The sequence below is a fragment of the Anser anser genome (genome assembly GCF_964211835.1).
Source record: "Anser anser genome assembly, chromosome: Z".
In the NCBI taxonomy this organism is placed as follows: Eukaryota; Metazoa; Chordata; class Aves; order Anseriformes; family Anatidae; genus Anser; species Anser anser.
In genome coordinates this window covers 84,525,890-84,545,970 of record NC_139723.1, presented here as the reverse complement: position 1 = coordinate 84,545,970, position 20,081 = coordinate 84,525,890, and the positions used below count along the sequence as shown (strand labels likewise).

General features: G+C 53.0%; 1 protein-coding gene across 2 annotated transcripts; it reads left to right on the top strand.

Annotated features, from left to right (window-relative positions):
• Positions 1 to 1,159: 1,159 nt before the first annotated feature.
• Positions 1,160 to 19,394, top strand: PSTPIP2 (proline-serine-threonine phosphatase interacting protein 2). Of its 2 annotated transcripts, XM_083816036.1 has the most exons (15): positions 1,160 to 1,306; positions 8,136 to 8,236; positions 9,706 to 9,783; positions 10,724 to 10,758; positions 11,881 to 11,987; positions 12,509 to 12,571; positions 12,962 to 13,060; positions 13,223 to 13,268; positions 13,623 to 13,702; positions 14,896 to 14,994; positions 15,664 to 15,760; positions 16,067 to 16,148; positions 17,020 to 17,054; positions 17,595 to 17,652; positions 17,847 to 19,394. In XM_083816036.1, the coding sequence occupies exons 1-14, from the start codon at positions 1,274 to 1,276 to the stop codon at positions 17,642 to 17,644; spliced, it is 1,005 nt and encodes a 334-aa protein (XP_083672162.1). In that variant the 5' UTR covers positions 1,160 to 1,273; the 3' UTR covers positions 17,645 to 17,652; positions 17,847 to 19,394. The 2 variants fall into 2 exon arrangements, 1 of the variants encoding a protein (XP_083672162.1); XR_014576348.1 differs by lacking the exon at positions 17,020 to 17,054.
• Positions 19,395 to 20,081: the final 687 nt, after the last annotated feature.

Sequence of the window (20,081 nt, the reverse complement as noted above, 5' to 3'; positions counted from 1 at the left end):
TTTGCTGCAGTGCTGTCAATGCGCTGCAGTCGTGACTGGTTTGTAGGGAGATGAAACGTCGCAGCATCTGTTCCGCTCCCGACTTGGTACGCTGAACGGAGCTTACGTGAGGTACAAGGGCCCAGTGTTAGAGCGTGTAGCCGAAGTGGAAAAGTTTGCCTTCGTCCTTAGCTTCAGGCGGGATTTAGCTCTGCTGACAACGTTTGTTAAGGGATTGGAAGGGGGAGGCTGGAAGCGAGGGGAGCTGTGGGATGGTCTGGCCACAGGGTGGTGCTCCGAGGCAGAGAAACAGCGTGCGGGTGGCGGTGCTGACTGCTGGTGGGCGCTTTTGGAAGCACCCAGGGGCTGGCTCTGGCTAAATCACCGGAACCCAGGAGAGCTGCTAAAAGGAGCCTCCGTGTGCCAGAGAAAAACGGTTTGCTTTTTGCTGCGTTTTTTGTTCACGTCGTGCTTGCTGTGCCTCTTTTTGCTGCAGCTTCCAGCACCGTGTCCCTGTCGGCGCTGCGCCGACGCTGCCTCTGCCCTGTGCCTTGACCCCTGTGGCTTTGTCCTGCTCTCTATCTCAACCCCATGGGGGCTTACTTGGCTGGCCGAAAGCGCCTGCGGTGCAGAAGGTGAGGATGTGGAAGAAAACGGGTGATTTATTCCAGGATTTGGATTTGCAGCGGCTCGGGGTGCGCCACAGCTCCTGCGTTTGCTGAAACCTCCTCGAAGCCTTGAGCTCGGCCCCAGCCGCGACACTGGCTGCGGCCACGAGCCGTGAAAAGACGCAACCCTTCAGCTGCATCTTTGCTGTAGGTGTCAGGCCACCCTGGGCTCACGCGCGGGCAGACCGATTAAGCGGAAAATGCCTTATTTTTACATCACTGGCCTGTTTCAGCTGTCCCTGCGTCAGAGGCGCCGACTTACCGGGGTGAATCGGCCTCTCCTGAGCGCAGTTGGTGCCCGCCTGCTCTCCTCTCCCACCCCAGGTCCCAGACCAGAGGTGTCTCGCCTCCTGCAGCGACGCCGCGCCGGGGCTGGGAGCAGGACGTGCGCCCCCAAAACCTCCCCCCCCCCCCCCCCCCAAAAAAAACCCTCCCCACCATCGTCCAGAGGCCGCGGGGCCGGGCTGAGCACTGAGCACACCCCGCAGGGCTCTGCCCCCGTGCCGGCTGCTCACGAAGCCGAAGCCCTGCGGCTGTCCCCGGGCCGGGCGGGGCCAGGCGGGGCCGTGCCGAGCCGAGCCGAGCCGTGCCGGAAGGGCGCAGGGGGCAGCAGCAGCAGCAGCAGCATGCGGGAGGCACGGTTCAGGGACCACTTCTGGGTGAGTCGGGGCTCCAGATGGGAAAAGGAGGGGAAGGAGGGGGTGCAGGGGGGGGGGGATGGTCCGGCTGGGGGCTGCTCCCTCGCTTTGCTGCTGCTGCTGAGCCCTGGGGGGAAATGTCAGGGCGTGGGGAGTGCTGCAAGTTGTTCTTCGGGGTGCGGAGTGTGCTTTCGGGTCTGCAGGAGCCGCCGAGCAGCCGCTTATCCCCCGCAGAGCGTTTGGCACCGCGGCTGTGCGGTTCCCCTGGGTGTGATGCCCTTCGTTTGGCTGTGGGAATCAGGCACCAAGCGGCACGCCTTGGGCTCCGATAAATCCCCAGTAAATCCCCGAGGTCCCGCCAGCGATGCCCGGGAAGCAGGCCTTGCAGGACCGGGGAGAAGGCGCCTGGGTCCCGGAGGAGCCGGTGTTGGGATTTTGGCCGTGGCGTGCTGCGGGATGCGAGGGTACGAGCACAGCACCGCGCTCACACGGTGCCCAGCGCCACGGCCGAGGTGCCTGGCGGGGCACCGTCGGCGTGCAAACCCTGCGGGTGCGCCGAACCGGCTTCGTGCCTGGCAGCGGTTTCTCAGCCGCTCATTGCCAAGAAGCTTCCACGGCCCTCCCTTGGCTTTGCAAACGTGTTGGGGGCGGAGGGGAGGGCTGCCGGGGTGGTGGCAGCCTCCCCCCGGGCACCCGGCGCCCCTCCGATGCCGACGGGTGCGCTGGGGCTGGCAGAAATAACCGCGCTGCTGCGTTTCATCGCGCTTCGGCGGCGTGTTGGGCTGCAGGAGAGATCCTTGTTCCCCTTACGGCCAGCGAGGCTATTCACTGGGTAATCTGTACATAATCCGGGCCCGAACTCTTGGTGCTATCGGGGTTTCTGCCTGGTTTTGTCCCTTCTGAAACATGCAAGCTCCCACCCCGAGTACTGGTGGGGTCAGGCAGCCAGGGCTGAGCTGGGATGGGAGCATGGCAGCGCTGCCTCGAGGCCCCGCTGCAGTCATTTTGCCCGTGGAGAAGGCAGCAGTGAGCGTGCATCACCTGCGGGGAGGAGAGGAGGGGATGGGAGATGGACGGAAAAGCCCAAATTTAGGCCAGGTGCAGAGGGGCTGCTGCTACGGCTTCGGTTTGCTGTAACGCAGGGAGGGAGCGCAAACTTCCTCCTGAGATTTTTCCCCTTTTATTCACTTTGCTTGAGCCAAAAGGGGAAGAGGAAGGAGAACGCTGCTTTGCCAAAGCAGAGGATTACACAGGGCTTGGGACAGCCCAGGGCACATTTTGGGAGGGCGGCAGCTGCCCCGGGTGGCTGCAGGGGAGGGAGGATGCTGCCACGGAGGGCTGGAAGCAGAGGGAGAGGATTTTAGTGCTCCGTCTGGTGAGCCAAAGCCCAAAAACGACCACTTCGTAAGCATGAACAAATACTGTGCATGGCCAGCTGCTTCATTTAGGCCTTGATTTTGTGTTTCGGGGTCTGAAGAAATGACGGCGGCCCCATCTCCCTGCCTGTCCCCAGCCCTGTGGGCTGCAGCCGGTCTCGAACCTTTTCTTCCATTCCCTTATTTGTTGTTTTTGCTCACCCTACTACATCTCGGTGTAAGCTGCAGCCACCTACAGAAGAGCTGTGGAAAAATAATACACCCCAAATCCTGTTTGGTTCCTCTTGCCCTGCCTGCAGCGATTGCTGAGAGTTGAGCAAGCGCGGGGCTGTTTGCATGTTTTTGCAACCTGCCGTTCTCCTTTCGCTACGCGAGGGCTCGTCTTTCATTTTTATCGTTTCCTTGAAAAGCGCCCGGTTCTCCGCAAGCCCTTCTGGCGGAGTGTTTTGGGAAACCCGGCAGCAGGGCTTTGGGTCTCGTCAGAGCACCTGGGGCTCGCGGGCGTCTGTAAAACTATGCAGGGAAAAGGGGAATCTGGTAGCGCTAAAACGAGCTTTATGTCTGACCCGCTGGCTAACAGCCTGAAACCTGGAGGGCAGATTCTTGGTCATTTCTTCTTATTTGTCCTCAGACAAATGTGATTTGCTTTCAGAGACAGAAGCTCTGCCCTCTGCAGAGTGTGGCAGGGTGCCTTAAAGAGGAGGACTCGGCGGGACACTGAGAAGATAAGCAAATGGTACTGAGGGCTGAGACCTGCCGGCTCCCGCCGAGGCTGCTCCGGTTAAGTGATCTTTGCATATAAGGCTTAGGTGTCTGCACCTTTCAGGCACTCCCAAATGTTTATCTGCCGCCTTAAGAAAATGAGGTGCTAAATGATGCTGCTAACACACTCCGCAGCAAGTCTCCTGCAGTAGAAGGTGCGCTGGCGCGTTTTAATTTTCAACCAAAGCACGCGGGATAGGGTCTGAAAGCACCGGTGAAGTGTGTTTGTTTGCACCCTGGGAAATTCATCCTGCTGGGCTGGTTCGCACCGCAGTGGATTGAAGCCCCGGGCTGTATCTGCTCTCCCCTCTTGCTGTCTGTTTTTTAACCTGCCCAGATCTGCAGGGCTTCGCGAGGCTGGGGATGAGCTCCTCTTGCTCCGTGTTTCTGCAGGGATGCAGAAGGGGGGGGGGGTGCCTGCCGGTCTTCGGGGTGCTTTCCCTGCCCGCCGTCTCATGCCATGATGCAGGCTGGGCTGTTTCATTTCCCTCTGCTCGTCCTTCTCCGAAAGGGACCGGCTTTCCTGGGCAGCCTGATGAAATCCTCAGGTGCCGGCCCGCAGGGAGGCCGGCGGCTGTTCTGGTTAGGTGCGGTCGCGCCGAGCCTGGCGGTCCATCGCTTTAGCGTTCACCTTTGGGGTGCTGTTTCGTGGGATGCTGTGCCAAGGTGGGGGGATTTGCAGGGAGTGTTCACCCCTGGGAGGAGTTTCGCCTGCCCCGATGTTCCTGCTTGGAACTTATCGCATGGGGAGGAACAGCGGCCTCGCACCATCTCCTCTTCTCACCCTCACGGACCCGGCCGGCCCTTGGGGTCAGGCACACATAAAAGCAGGGCTCCCAGGGCTCTGCCCCCTGGGAGCAAAGGATAAGCCTCTGGGCTACCTCTGCTCCCTGCAGAAATCTGCTCAAAGGTTTTTCTCGGTCTTGGTGACCTCGGTGGGACCTTGAGCAATTTTGAGATCGTGCTGACTGCGAGCAAGAATAGCATCAGCCATTTGTCGTCGCACAGTGTTTCCAAATACGAAAATAGACGTGCAACTTCTGCAGCGTTTCTCTGAGCAGACGAGACCCAGGAGAGAGCTGCTAAAAGCTCTGCACAAGTAAAACACGCCAAGTGACGGTCCGTGAGCAGCGCTGAGGGTTTGGGCTCCTGAGCTTGTGGCCGCCCGGCTCTGGTTTGGCTGCTCAGGCTGAAGGGCTAAGGGACGAGGATGTGTGTCTGGGGACGTGCACGTGGCCCTGTGTGCATGGTGCGGACAGAGCGTTGAAGTCACTCGTGAAATTTTGTGTGCTCCAAACCTTTCATTTTTGGGGAGGTCGGGACAGGTTGCTTTTTATCCCCTCACCCTTATCTTCACAGGGTTTGTGTCTGGAGGGGGATCGATGTGAAGAAGATGGAAATACCAAAGCAAACAGCTTTCCCTTTAGTGAAAGAGGGACTTTGCGTGCCCACTGGAGCATTTCAGCCCCTCTTTTGCTAAAAGCACAAGCAAAATCCCCAAAACATTGTAACTTCATGCCATCTGAAATGCCGAAATTTCAGAAGGGAAGCGGCACTTCTCCACCTGTGCTGCAGATGTGAATCCCACCTTTCCCTTCTTGATGCGTGAAGCCTCTCATTTTATCTCCCCGCTGGCGTTACCGACAGCCACGTGAACTCCTCCTCCTCGAGAGCATCGGGGGCACAGCACAAAGCCGGCAGCGGTCAGGACAAGGGGGGCTGCGTCCCGCTGAGCCCCTCCGAAAGGGCAGGGACGGGAATTTCCACTCCTCTGCAGCCCTGTGGACTTGGGAAACATCAGCTGCCGCTTTGTCACCTTGAAATCATCCGCCTGTAGTTTCCACGGGTGGTGCTGTCCCCTAAATAGCACGTCCGCTGTTAACCCGGCCGGGCGAGGCAGAATTTGGGGCCGGGGTACGCCGGTCGCCCGGCCTCAGTTCCCCAGCTGCAAAAGGGGGGGACTGGGGCCTTTTTTAAAAATCCTACAGCCAAGCCTAGAGGGATACCCCATGTGCGCTTGCTCTGGGATGCTCTTGGGGCTGCGCAGAGCCACCGATTTCTTGGGGAAGGAATTTGCGTTGGTGCTTTCCAGGTCCTGGCCGTTTCCGTGCAGCCCCTGCAGACCTACACGGAAGGTCGGCTCTGGTTTGGTGCAGTGGGACAGAAACCTCCCTGTTACACCCCAAATGGACCATGTTAACATAGGGAGCCCCGGCTGGTCGGGTTACCTTCTTTCCAACAGCAGGCTGCTCAGTTATTTGCCCTTTCACCATCATTTTCGGTGTGGGAAGGCTGGCACCGCACTGCTGGCTTTGGTACGGCAGAGCTGGCCCGGCAATTTTTGCCCGACTTTTATTCTCTTAAGACAACAGCAGCAGAGCAGCCATTTCTTTTATTCCCCTTTTCATAGCCATCCTCTGCTCTCATATAACCGCCTGACTTAGTAGTGCTAAAAACTGGAAGGAAACCAGCAGGACGCGAGGGGTGAGGAGCTGTTTGCAGGGGCAGCTCGGGGAGCCTCGGTGCAAAATCCTGCCCTCCAGAGCCCCCTTCGGCTTAGCTTATTGTGGCTTTAAACCCCGTCCTCCCTCCCTGGCTCTGTCCTCCCTGTATCCCCCTTCCTCTTTCCTATTTCCCTGCCTCCCGTGGGCAGTCACGCTGGTCCCCTGTATTCTTTCCGTGCTGACGTCTGCCCAGAAGGGCGCTGCCAGGGTGGTTTTTGTGGTGTGTGACCCTGCCCAGCCCGGCTCCGTGGGGCCGGGAGCCCCTCCTGCCTGCCCCTGCCCGTTTTATTTCGGGGTAGAAAGTCAAGTTAGGATGTTCCTGAGTTTTGCAACTGTCATGAAAAGTGATTTCAGTGTAAGCGTGCTTCCTTCTTTTGCAGAGCCAGTTAGCAAACGGAGAACCTGTTGCGTTTTTTTTCGGTAATAAGCTCATTTTGGGAGGAGGTTCGTGCTCAGTACAGAAACAGAAAGTGTTTGAGGATCTCCCTAGGCCCTGGCCACAGTCTCCTACTCCTTCCCATGCACACCACCATGGAGCAAAGCTGATCTGGGATTCCCAGGGATCTCCTGCTGGCCCCACTCCACCAGATATCCGCTTTATCTCCCACTTTCTGGCCACTCATATTCTTGCTTGGGGAAGTCCACGATGATGAAATCCTTCATTTATCACAAATGATGGCCCTGTTCCTCCTCAATTCTCTCTCTGGGCACAAACTTATGAGAAATCCCCCCTCTGCTGCCAGCACCGTAACACCAGTTACCTGCATGCTGGCATCTTGGCTTGGAAACGTTTCCTGGATCTCTCGATCCTGCCATTATTCCTCTTTAAGCTTCATAATAATTATTTGTGGTTTCTGCTTCCTTTCTCGCAGCTTCATATCTGCTTTTGCCATTGCTTCCTTTCTGCAGCCCGTTTCCCTATTCTGCTCCTGCCTGTGCTGTTCCTGCAACGCCAGCCGGGCCCTTCTGCAGAGGACAACAGGTAGTTTTGCTCTCCTCCTGCATCCGCTTCGGGTTTCTTCCAGAGAAGGAGGGTTTGTAGTCAGAGCATCCCTCTTGTAGCGTCACAGCACTTAGGAGCCCTGCTCCAGGTCTTCAGGGTGGCAAATCCTCAATGGTTGTAGGACAAAATGCCTTTTTATCCTAAGGCACTTCCCAGCACAGGATAGAGGAGAGAATGGGGTAGAGTTAGTCAGCCTTCGTCCTAGCCCAGCTACATCATTGTCACATTTTTTATTTATTTTATTTTTTAAATTACCATCACAGGAAAATCCATATTTTTGAGAATAATTTGAGGGAAAGCAGTGATCCTTCGGAAGTCTATGGGAAGCTCCTCCCCGGTGCGGGGAGCACTGCGGGGCGGGGAGCCCTGGGTTGGAAGATGGGACCTGGCCGTGACGCTTTGGGGGACGTGGAGAAGTGTGACGTGCTGAAGGGCACGGAGCAGGGGTGGGGAAGGACCTGCTGCTTAGGGAAGTGATCTTTGTGCTGGAGTTTTGGACTGACGTGAGTGGGACAGGGTGGCTTTTCCCGAGGCCGAAGAGGAGGCTGCTGCAGCAGCAGTCGCTCGGTGCTGCGTGGGCAGCCGGGGAAGCTCACGGGAAGCTGAGCGATGCCGTGGAGAAGGGGCTGCTCAGCTCCCCCCCCCCAGGCCTGGGTTTGGGTTCCTTTGGGCCATGTGGCCGTGAGATCAGTTCTTCACCCTATGTGGTTTCACAGGCTAAACTCGGGTGAGCCATTTTCTTCTGAAAGCTATCTAGGGTCTGACGTTATTTTAAGGATCTGAACCTCCTGGCCTGTATCTCAGGCCCTCCTCTGGAGAATGAGGATGGACATTGTGGGGTGGGAGGAGGGAGGAAAGTGCTGTAGGAGTTTTAGGGGGGGCTCAGTGGGCTGAGGGGCCCGAGGTGCTCAGAATGGGGGGAGATCACCAGGATGTGGCAGGTCTGAGCTCTTCTGACCTGTGAAGGTCACGAAGGTGCCTTGCCACCCTTGCCATCACCGTTCTCCTCATTCCAGACCCTCTCCCACCCCAAGAAGAAAAAAAAACACAAACAAACCTTATTTCATATAATTTATGGGCAAACCAGAAAGAGGCCCTGGCACACTTGCTCCCAGCTGAGCCATTGCTTGTATAAGTGCCGGTGGAGGTGGCAGTGGCCATGGACCGTGCTGACAAGGACATGAATCCTATTCTTGTGTTTTCAGAGCACAGACCTGACGAGCACAGTTGGCTATGACAGCATCATTCAACATTTGAACGACGGCAGGAAGAACTGCAAAGAGTTTGAAGACTTTCTGAAGGAAAGGTACAGAGCTGCCTCTGAAAACGGGTTTGGCTGAATCTGGGAAGTGAGGCAGAGGCACTTCTTCTGTTTCTTGTATTCCCATTTGGGTTTCCATCATGTTTCTGTCCCCTGGGTTGAAGCATCTTTCACTTTTGGTTGATGAGGAACTTGTTTTTTCACACTATCCTTTCCCTGCGTGGCTGGAATAAAGTCCATACCTGGGGATCCTCAGCTGGGAGGGCGGTGCTAGCCACAAAGCCCAGAAGCACACTATTAAGGGCACTGTCCAAATGCCTTTTGAACGCTGGCAGGCATGGGGCATCAACCACCCCTCTAAGAAGCCTGTGCCAGTGTTTGACCACCCTCATGGTAAAGAAATGTTTCCTAACGTCCAGTCTGAGCCTCCCTTGGCGCAGCTTTGTGCTGTTCCTGCAGGTCCTGCCATCAGCTCCCACTGGGAAGAGACCAGCACCTCCCTCCCTGCTTCTCCTCCTCAGGGAGTTGTAGAATAAAATAATTGGCTTCCTAAAATGTCTGTATCTTTAATGCAAGTGCAGATGTCTGTGTTGACAGTTTGGCGGTGGAGTTCACCTTGTTTAACTCTTTTTTTTTTTTTCCATGGGGTTACCGCCTAAACAGATGTAGGTGCATCAGACACTTTAAATTGCAGGCTCTCCTGCTCTGCATCCCCATCACATTTACTCCAGACTATTTTGTCCCAAGTCTTGTATTCAAGGTTTGTTTTCTCCAGTCAATACCAAAATTACATTAATTCTGGTTCATTCTACAGCAGTCTTCGTATTTAGCCTATTGAGCATGTTTGGTTAGCCCTGAAGTGCTCAGGCAGTTGGACTTGATGATTTTGTAGGTTCCTTCCAATTAAACCACCCCATCCCCATGCCATCCCCATCCCATCCCCATCCCATCCCATCCTCCAGTAGACCTTCTAATGCAAGCTCATGGCAGTACTTGTTTCTCTCCACGGACTGCAGGCAGCTAGGGCAGCTTGCCCAGCTGGAGGTATCTACATTTGACCAACCAAGTCCAGCCCTGGATGTTTGCACAGATTTCAAAGCAACTGTAAAAGGCTGGTTGCTCTTAGGCTGCAGCGCGCAGATTTTCTGGGTTTTCCCACTTGCTTCCAAGAGGGATAGACAATACGACCTGTCAGAGGTGTTATTTATACGCAGTGTGGCCTCTTCTTCAAATGTTATCTTTAAGGACGATCCCGCAGTGTGAAAGCTCAGGAGCTGGCAGGACTCTGGGCGTAGACACAACAAGCCACGAGCCCTGGGGCAGTTTGTGGAGGTCGGGGAGGTAGATGCCCATGCTCTCACCCTATCTGCAGCCTGGTGTGTTCTGCACACCCGCTATTCCCTCGTCCGTGCTCAGGGGATGTCTCTTGTGAAACTCCGTCTGCTCTCGGCCTCTGCTGCAAGTTTCAGTTTCTGAAATGAGAATTTCCTCTCATTTCTCTCTTTCCTCAACAGAGCGATTATAGAAGAAAAGTATGGCAAAGAGCTAATTAACTTGTCGAAGAAGAAGCCCTGTGGGCAGACGGAGCTGAAGTAAGTTCAGAGCCCAGTGTCTTTTGCTTTTATAGGTGTCCGTAATTGGAGCAATAAAGGAGAAGGGAGAGGGAAGGAGGCTGAGAGAAACTAACCAGTGTTGAAATGTGATTGGGATGTCACCAGCTGTTCAGAAGTCAGTCCTGTGAATGAATTGTGCCCAGTTGGGTTGGCCTTTGCCAATATCAAGGTGGACTCCACCAACTTCCCACCTGCCGTAGAGTAACCAAGGCGTTGTGGACGCTCAGGCGAGATGTGGGCTGGTGGTTCAGCAGAGAGCCAAGCATCATGAGACCTTGGGTTTGTTCCTCACCGTTTCTGTGGCCAGAGGGAAGTACACGTATTTCCTTGAGTCAAACCACACGGATGTTCAAACCCAGCACGTTGCCACCCTACACGGGTGCCGTAGCTGCTGCGGTTGGCTCCATTCGTGGATCTCCATTTCCCCACTGCCCTGGGAACCATCTACTTCCTGCTGTACTTCATACGTGCCTGGTTTGGTGTTCTCTGCTCATTTGTTTACAGCTCTATGTTGGTCTGTCACTTACTTTGTTTCATTATCTTAATAGGGAGGAAAGTTCCCTACATTTCCAACCACTCGTCCATACTACATATAAAAAAATGTTCATATGTCCCAACTGATACTCTTTGGAGGTTGCCTAGAACAGTTGTCTTGAAACTCAGAATATTTAATAGTATTCACTGTCCAGGAAGAAGACGTAAGGTAGATCTCAAACCGAGTGGACTGTATTATACTCACTGGTAAGGAAAAAGGTGGAAGTATAAAGAGGGTAGATAAACCTGCTTCAGGCTGTTTTGGCTGGTCTTGAGTGAGGGACTTTCTCGCCAGTTCAGAAGTGCTCTGCTGTCACTGTTGAAGCCCGTGCCCACATCTGGCAGTGCTTTCTTACTCTTTTAATGCTGTGCCTGTGTTTTTCAGCACCCTGAAGAGATCCCTGGATGTTTTCAAGCAACGTAAGTAATCCTTCTTCTTCTTCATCTGTCAGGACATTTGGTAGTGCTGAAGCCTTCAGGCTACTGCTTGGGAAGAAACAGAGAAATTTGGGAAGAAACAGAGAAATCTCCATAACTGTTTGATACCAGGATCAAGTGTAGGCTGTCCTCATTGTCTCGCTCAGCCCAGTGCATGGAGTTTGGGATAGAGTGCTCCAGGGCACAGTTAGCAGAGGGGACCCATGGCAAGTCCCTTTGGGGATCTGTTGGCCTTTTGGGGCAGCTTCAGAGTTGTGCAGCATCTGAAGCTGTCCATAGAAAGCTCATCTGGGTGGTTTTGGACTGGCTCATCCTGCCCTTTTGACACAAATATGCAGTAATCAGAGCATCCAAGTGATGAGGCTTGGCCACCGTGCAGTAACCATTCCTCACCATTCTGCTGCCCTGTGTTGAAGTCTGGCAGCCACAGCTCCACCACCATCCATCCTGGCCAGATATTTCTGCTGCTGTGTTCCTGGGCTGATGCTGTAATGAGGCTCTGCCCTGCAGTAGCTGACGCTTTAATAGCTAGCTACGGGTTTGGAATAGCTCTGGGTGTTGGCTCATGAGCCACAGTTTGTCTTAGCCACTTTTGTGAGCTGCAAGTGAGCGGCTGCTTTGCTTGCTGGCTGGGTGTTTCGTGGTACGGCTGCTCTCCTCCAGCAGGGCTAGCTCAGTGTGACACCGAGGTGAGCCTGAGATTTATTTAGCGATAGTTTTTCTATGCCCCAAGTTGCTTCTCTGCTAGCCTGGGGGAATGCTTCATTCAGACAGACGCTTTAGGTTGTGATGTGCTGAAACATGCCTGAATTAATCCAGATTAGGAAGAAAAGTGACTGTGCTCGTTTGAATAACTTCTCTTGGTACGAGTTTCTTAAATGGAAGTGCAGGCCCCAGCATGACCGATGATGAATCACTCTTACATAGGCAGACCCTGCTTGGAAAGTGCTGCTGCTTTCAAGTTTCTGCAGGGGAATTCATGAGGTGGGACCATGGGTGGAAGGAAGGGGTCTGTGGGTCAGTCTGATGTCAGCTAGAAAAGCTGGCTTAAGCAAGAGCCTTTTTAGGAATATATATATATATATATATTTCTTTTCTTTGCAGAGATAGACAATGTGGGACAAGGTCACATCCAGCTGGCGCAAACCCTTCGGGAGGAAGCCAAGAAAATGGAGGAATTCAGGGAGAAGCAAAAGCTGCATCGGAAGAAGGTCAGGAGCTGAGGGCACTGTGGGAGGAACCTTCACAGTTGGGCTGCCCCTGCCCCCTGTCCCCCTTGGTGCCCCAGCCCCTTCCGTGCCCACCAGGGCCAGGAAGTCCTGGGCTCCTTCCTACGTGTTGCAACCATGCTGGAGAACTCTGCGGCAACCCCCGACTTCCTTCTTCTCGCTGCCACGTGCTGTCCTTCAGGGTCCTTTGGGGCTGGAGACAGCAGGGGCTCCCTCCAGCCATGCCAGCCTTGGCTAGGAGTGTGTTTAAGGTGCACGTGTAGTGCTGTATGATCTACATAGGGTTTGGTAAAATTAACAAGCTCTTTAACTTCTTCTGGCTCGAGATTCCCGTGTGTGGAAAACGAGGGGAAGCTGTCAGAGCCAGGGGCTGATCCGGACCTAGCAGAGGGGAGAGGGCTTGCCAATTCTGCCGGAGCCCACGGAGGCGATACCATACTGTAGTTCATCCCGGAGCTCTGACGGTCACTGACGTGCTGACTCCGGGTCTGTTGTCTTCACAGATAGAGCTCATAATGGAGGCGATCCACAAGAACAGGAATTTGCAGTACAAGAAGACCATGGAGGTAAAGCAAGCGTGCTGCTGTCCCTTGCCGTACGGGCTAACGCTGCCAAAACACGCGCATGGAGCGAGGGCAGGCCTACGTGTGAGGGCCTCCCTCCCTCCCCTTTTGCAGCCGCCTGAGCTGTGTCTGCATTAGCAACGTGCAGAGCGTGCTCAGAAAAACCTGAGGAGCGTGGAAGGGAAATGCTGGCTCAGATACCACAGGTTTAAATGTCCAGGACTCGGTTGCCTTGAGCTTTTCGTCCTGAGCAAAGAACAGCTCCTGCTGTGAGCACAGCGCTGCCCAGGCAGTAGGGCTGGGGCCTCCGGGACCCCGAGCATCCTCTGTCAGCTGGATTTTCATCTCTTTGGCTTCCTAACGTGTTCCTGCCCTGTCTGGTGGCTCCCCTAGGCCAAGCGGCTCTACGAGCAGCGCTGCAGGGATAAAGATGAAGCGGAACAGGCGGTGCACCGCAACGCCAACCTGGTCACGCAGAAGCAGCAGGAGAAGGTAAGGAGAGGCGGGGGCCGTGGTGCCGGGCAAAGGGACATCTCCTCTGGCAGGTCTCCTGCCCCACGTCCCTTCTCTCAGCTCTGGGGTCTGCACTCCCGTGGGTGATGCGCCAGGGCTCTCCGACACCTTTCTTCTCTCCCCCCCCCCCAATTCTGGCAGCTCTTCCTGAAGTTGGCTCAGACGAAATCGGCCCTGGAGGATTCAGGTGAGCGTGGAGATGAAGCGTGCTGGCTGCATTTGGGGGGCGAGGGGAGCACCTCCCTCCGGGGGCAGGAGGAGATGGGCTGAGAGCCGTGACACGGCACACAGGAGCTGCAGCTCCTCAGAAACGTGTCTGGAGGTACAGGAGGTGGCACCTGCCCTGCAGAAGGCTGCCTGGCCCCGCCACGGCTGCTGTGGGGCTCCCATCCCAGTGCACTGCCCACCAGCAGCTGAGCTCACGCATTACTGCTGGGTTCTCCGTGGCATCCCAGCCATTTTAGGCTGGACGTGGTACCTCCTAGCGAAGGAGTTTTTTAAAATTAATGTTAGCCAACTGACAATTTGATTTCCCTCACAGACAGGAGTTACCAGCAGAGTATTACCGCACTGGAGAAGATCAGGGAAGAATGGATGAAGGAGCACATCAAGGCTTGCGAGGTAAATGCCACAAAATGCCTTCACATGGCACTGTGGTCCTCTGGATGTCCACCCCCCTTTCTGCAGGGCTTGGGGACAGAGCAGACGTGCCTTCTGCTCCGTATTCCCTTCACAGGACAACAGCAGGACGTGTTGCAGGTAACCCTGCACGTTTCTCCTGCTTGGTTTCTGGATTCAAGGCCCCACCACTTCAAAGTTTCCACTGTGTTATTTTTCATTCCTTCCACCGCCTGTTAAAATTGACAGAGTCGATGTGCTCAGTAGTGACATTTTTTTCCTGTTGCCTGCGTGCACGTTCGGTGCTGCCATCACCTGGCTCAAACGGTCGTGGCCTGGACACGAATCGAGGCTGCAGCCTTCGGGAACACCCAGCAGTGTCTGCCTTGGATGCTGACCACCTAAGTGCTCAGACCGCCTGTGCCTCTATTTTACTTTCCCCCACTGGGATGGAATTTGCTGTCTGTTTGGTGTGCTGCGTCGGGGGGCGTGAAGGTGCCCGTGGTGTCTGGAGGCTCTGGAAGCCCCTCTGCAGGTGGGGCTGGGAAGCCAGGGTTTCACTTCCACAGAGAGATTACGTGGAGGTTTTCCCCTCTGTACGTTGCAAAGGCCGTAATTGATGACAAATGCAAACGTATGCTTGGGATGGAAGTCTGTCTTTCGCTGGAAATGTGTAAAGGTGCATGGGGTTTGGCTACACCAGACAGCAAATTTCAACAGACTTGGGTTTAAACTGGTTACGAAAAGGGCTTGGCAGGAAACAGGAAGGAGACCAACCAAATGCACCTCCGTTTTCATACATCCCCAGCCATTTTTTTTTTTTTTTATTTCTCTGCGCCTGTGGAAGGGAGGTGAGAAGGGAGCTGGGGACTGTAGGACCACGGGGTGCCCAGGGAACCCCCACTGCTTTTAGGAAGCTGGCCTGGTCTCCCCGAGGGGTGCTGGGCGGCCCCCTCCGCATGGGTGTAGCAGGGCACTGCCGCCTGTAGACCTTCCTGAGCTTAACACCTTCTTTGGAACACCTGCTTGCACCGAAGGGTGCTTTGTCCCCCGGGAGAGGTGGAGGACTTGTGGCTTCCTTGAATCACCTTGGTGCTAAGGACGTGTGAGCAGCAGGGCTCGGGGGACAGCTAAATCCCCGCTGCAGGCGGGGCTGTGCTGGCAGGGGACCCGCTCTTCTGCCCGTGTCGTTTCAGTTCTTCGAGACGCAGGAGTGCGAGCGCATCAGCTGCTTCCGCGGCGCCCTCTGGCTCCACGTCAACCAGCTCTCCCAGGGCTGCGTCCAGAACGATGAGGTGAGCCGGGAGGAGGTCCCTCCACATCCATTTTCCTGTTTTGGATCTGAGGCCTCTAAGAGGTCTCGTTCGGATCAGACCTTCGGCATCCCTGCTGCCCACCTGGGTTCTCTTTGCCCGTCGTTTTGTCAGGGTGTAGTAGCAGTAATGCAGTAAGGACCCCCCCAAGTGCAGCTTTTGTGCGTGTCTGTGGTTGGAGAAATAGTGAGAAGGCAGTACAGGAGTGAAGATGTGTCCTCAGCTCCCTGCCACCAGCATCATACACTTACTGTTCTCCCTAGCTGAAGAAAATCGGCCGAAAAAGAGGCAAATGAAATGCAGTGGGAGGTGACCTTGCCAAAGATCACGCAGGATTATTATGACTCCTGCATATCTGAGGCTGGGAATGGGAAAGCAGAGCCTGATTTGCTTTCCTGTGCTCTGAACTGTGTTAATCCAAGTTGGCCTGTGGCCTTTGATCAGCTAACATGCACATGCAGGCAGAAGGGTTGTGGCCAAAGCTCTTAGAGATTAAGTTTTCTTTGGGATTCCTTCCTCGTTCCCTGTACCATTGAAGCTTGGGTCCTGGATGAGCACTGGGCTCCCAATCCATGTGTGATAACCGATTGAAAAACGTCCTTTTGGTTTTTGATCTAATGCACAAAAGTGCTTGTCCTTTCTCTTCTGCAGAAATACGAGGAAATCCGCAAGAGTTTAGAAATGTGCAGCATTGAGAAGGATATTGATTTTTTTGTAAATTTGCGCAAAACTGGAAGTTCGGCCCCAGGTGAGAGTTCGGTGCAACCTCCTGAAGTAGTGCTGACTTGCTTTTACTCCCTGTGGTGCTGCTGCCTGGATCAGCATCAATTTGGATGCAAAACCCACTGATTTTGTAACATCCTTCCTTTTGTTCCCCAGCAAGCAGCACCAGTCCCTCTGCCACTTACCACCAGCCTCTGATGATAATCTCCCTGCTCTGTAACATTTCAAACACCTTCCCAGAGAGGGGGGAAAAGCTTAGCAGCTGAATGTTGGGGTTGTCAAGTGGCACCTTGTGAAAGGTCTGTGCTTTACTACTGTTACCTCTTCCTAGCTCCTGTTGTTTATGAAAACTACTACAACACACAGAGAAACGCGACTCCTGTGAGAAGTCCGGTTTCCGTACCTATATCACGGTAAGGGACATAATTTGCAATTGCTGTTGCAAATGATGCTGTCTAAAACAAACAAACAAACAAAAACATATTTTGTCGCTTTCGGTCTGTTGGAAGCTTTGGGAGTATTACAGGAAAATATTTCCCATGCTATGTAGCCCATCCCTCTCTCCAGAAGAAATTATTCCAATCCGCTGCCTGCTACGTCACGCTCAAGGAAAACCTCAAGTCCATCCAGAGCTTTTTGCTCCCGTTTGTCTTTTGAGGTTATTTTTCCCTTCTTGAGGCTGGGAATCTTGTTCTGAAGGTGCTTGTGATGAGGGTGAGCTCAGTTTTTCTTGTGCCATGCCTCTTCCACAAGTCCTTTGGGTTGAGGTGAGGGGCTGCGGTACCCGGGCAGCAGAAAAGCAAGGCAGCCTGGAGAGAATTGAGGACAGGGTGAAAGATGCCTCTGCCACGAGGAAGATGAGGATTCAGGGCTAAAGACTCTTGCCAAGGATGAGTGTGCACCTCTGGCTGTTGCGTCAGGAGAAGAGTCATGCCTAATTATGGCTTCCTGATGGCTCAGCCCAGGCAGAGGCATGTAAAAGGCATGCCCCGAGGCTCACTCATGAATGTTTTGCCAATGCACTGTTTTTTGGTGACTTTTTCCTCTTCCGCACCACAGCAGCCTCAATTCCTGTGTCTGCCAAGCAGGCTGTTGGTGGTGAATGACCCAAAACATGGCCAGGTCTCCAGAAAGCCCAGGCTGGCCAAACCTCTTGCCCTCCCGTGAGCTCTGTGAGGGTGGTTTGGGAGCTGCAAAGCCAGAGTAATGGCCTGGGCAGGTGCCCTTGGATGGGAGGGAGCCCCATAGCCATGCAGGTCCTCACCTCTGTTTCTTTTTGAGCAGGAGGGCGCCTCTACCCACCCCAACCAGTGGGCCAGGTGAGTTCCTTACCTTAGCTGGCTTGTGCTCCCACAGAGGATCTCTCTGCTCTTGCTCTTCCCCATAGGATCATGAGCTTCATCTCTCTCAAGGGATTGCTTGAGGTCCAGCTCCTGCTATAAGTCCAGTCCCCATGAAAAGATGCTGGGAAGTTGGCTACTGACTCTGGAGGCAAAATTTCACCTAGAAGTTCAGATCAAAGCCCCTTGTGTGCGCATTTTTGAAGCTTTAGGTTGCCTAAGCTTGGTGTCTCACCAGTCTCTGCATTTTGGGCCCTTCTCTGTTTAAACAGCGTGAACTGTATTATCTCCAGGCCACTTTAGGGATGGGGTACTGCAGCGGAACTCAGTAAAACTAAGTTCTGCTTTGGCTTTTAGGCAAATCAACTCATCTCTTCGAGCCCCACTCATCCCTGGCTCCCTTTATAACAGAGGTGGCCAGTGCATGGTGGTCTTGTCCTCCATGGTGGTCTTGTCCTGCAGTCTCTTAACGAGCACTTGTCATGGGCAGACCTAATATTTTAGTGCTTTGTGTTTTAGGTGATCCTGATTATGCCACAATTGACGGCTACAGCTTGATACACCGCTAGTACCCACAGTAAGTACTCGAGTTTGATGAAGAAAGGGTTTAACAAGAGATGCAACTGCAACAGAGGGGCGGTGCAGAAAGAAAGGCTACCATTTAGGGGATGACACCTTGAGGTGACTGGGTGGGAGTGACGATCGTGTCAGCCCTTCTGTCCTTGTCTGAGCTGGAGCTGTGATTTTGATGCTGTCTCTCCTGTTCTCTAGGTTCTCCAGGCAGAAGATACTGTCAGTCTGGACAGCGCGGCAGAGTCGGCGTTTTCAGTTATTCTCAGCAGCACAGAGCTGCAGTGCTTCTTCATTTTAAGAAAGTATTTGAGGACTCTGATAATTATTTGTGCATTCAGAAAGCACCTACTAAAAATCTGTTCCTTCGATAAGCAAACTCCTTGGACATATATTCCATTTTCACGCTCAGGGGAAGAAAAAGCATATAAGCAATGGAACTGGACACAGGGTCTTCTGCACTGGAGGAAGTTTTTGATTTGAAGTTCTTCCTGTGTGCAGCCATCTGGGAGAGCCTGGTGCCTTCTGCTCTCCAAATAACTAAAAAACACATGTGCATTGCAAAGCTTTGGGCATGCTGGCTTGTGTTCAGAGCTAAGGGTACACTTTGGCCTGTTTCTTAAGTCTTTTATCAACGGTGATTAAACTTGTAATTTGGATTTAATTTCAGTCATGTTTCTCTGGGAGCTTGCTACATAGAGGAGCACCATTAATTACATCATGGGTCTGGCTTTGCCGTGCTGATACTTGGTGCTGATTTGTGTGATGCTTGTGTGATGCAGCAGCACACAGAACAGAAACCCAGCGAGGGGCTGTGCCACTACAAACCTGCTGGCAAGTCTCTCACCCTGCAACATTGCTGAGGATCAGAAGGAAGTCAGTCAGCTCTTCCACCACCTCTCCAATGAGGGGCTTGCAGTTTTTTAGGCTCATGGTATAACTTTGTCTGTGGTAGGCTTCACATACTCCCATTTGATTAACTTCTGGCAATCCCTGAACTTTGGATTTGTATTGATGCTATATCCAAATGTAGAGTCCGTTTTCAGCGGGGATTTGAGTGCCAGTATAAATGAAAGGGAAATCGTCAACTGTCTACCTTAATTACTTCTCCCTCTGCTCTGGCAAGCTTGACAACAAAACATTTGTTCTGACTTCCTCACCCTGACTCCTAGAGGCATCCTCAGCAGTAACCCTGCAGGGTCTGGCTGGTTCTGGCTGCACACCACTGGAAACAAACTTAGCCATGGAGCCATGAAACTCATTTCCTGGTCAGGTCTCCTCAAAGGACTTCCCCTTTTTGTTGCCTTATATATGATTGCATGTTTGATGCAGAAACTCACATACCTCAGGGCTGCTTGTCTCTCTGTGCTGTGTGGCTTAACAGCTCCTCGGTGCCTTGCTATACTGAGCATGGGGATATGGGGCAGAGGGTGCTGGACACAATTTAGCTGTCTAAACTTGGAGCAACAGGGGCTGCTGGCTGCATGATGTTCTTCAAGTTGAATCCACGCAACTTCAGTGTGTGCCTAAACACACTGGTCCCTGGGGATTTACTTTATTTCATATGTGGAAAGGATCACAATGAGCTTTAACTTCTGTCCTGCTAAATGAAATGTACAAAGTGCACAATAAAGGAATAATTTGTCCTTTTTCTTTTTTTTTCCTAAAAGACCAAGTATAGAAATACTCTTCTGAAGGAGCCTGTTGTAGTTTTAATTCTTTAAATATATATATATATTAAAAATAACAGTTCTGAGTTGTGTGCTGGATTTTTTTTTCTTCCTATGCTGCCTTGTTTGCTTTCTGCAGGGTCTGGGGCTGATACATCTTCAAAGCATCCTAGCATAGTCAGGTGGGCTGAGTTGTATTTCCTGGAAGAAAGCCCACAAGAACATATCTTTCCACAGCTTTTATTTCAGTACTTGTTCTGTATAAATACCAAGATAGTTATGGGAGAGAATGCACCAAGGAAAGCTGGCATGAGAACAACTATGTGTGATCAGCTGTGAGCTGTTGGCCATGTAAGGCAGTTTTCCTTCGCTTCCTGTTTTTTTTGGTCGGATTGTTGTTCTTGAGGGTTGGATGGGATCTGTAATTCATAAGGCATGTTCGTATGGATTCAGGACTTGACTCTACCACCTTCAGCTTGTAAACAGCAATGATTCCTTTACGGTTCCTGCAGGTTGCTGCTGCAGCAAGGTTAGTATGGTAATGGTTACTCCATAAGACATTTCATGCTTGCTTTATAGGGATTTTTCAGCTGACAGAGTACAATAGAGGGTGCTAGGCTTTTCTGGATGTGGAGGTTTCCCACTGAGGCTGAAACTTGGCTTGCACACTCACTGAACGCGCAGAAGTAATCCCAAAATAAGGGTGCTGGTTCTAGAGCTCTGAATACTTAACAGTCGTTCAACAACTCATTGAAGAGACCTCGAG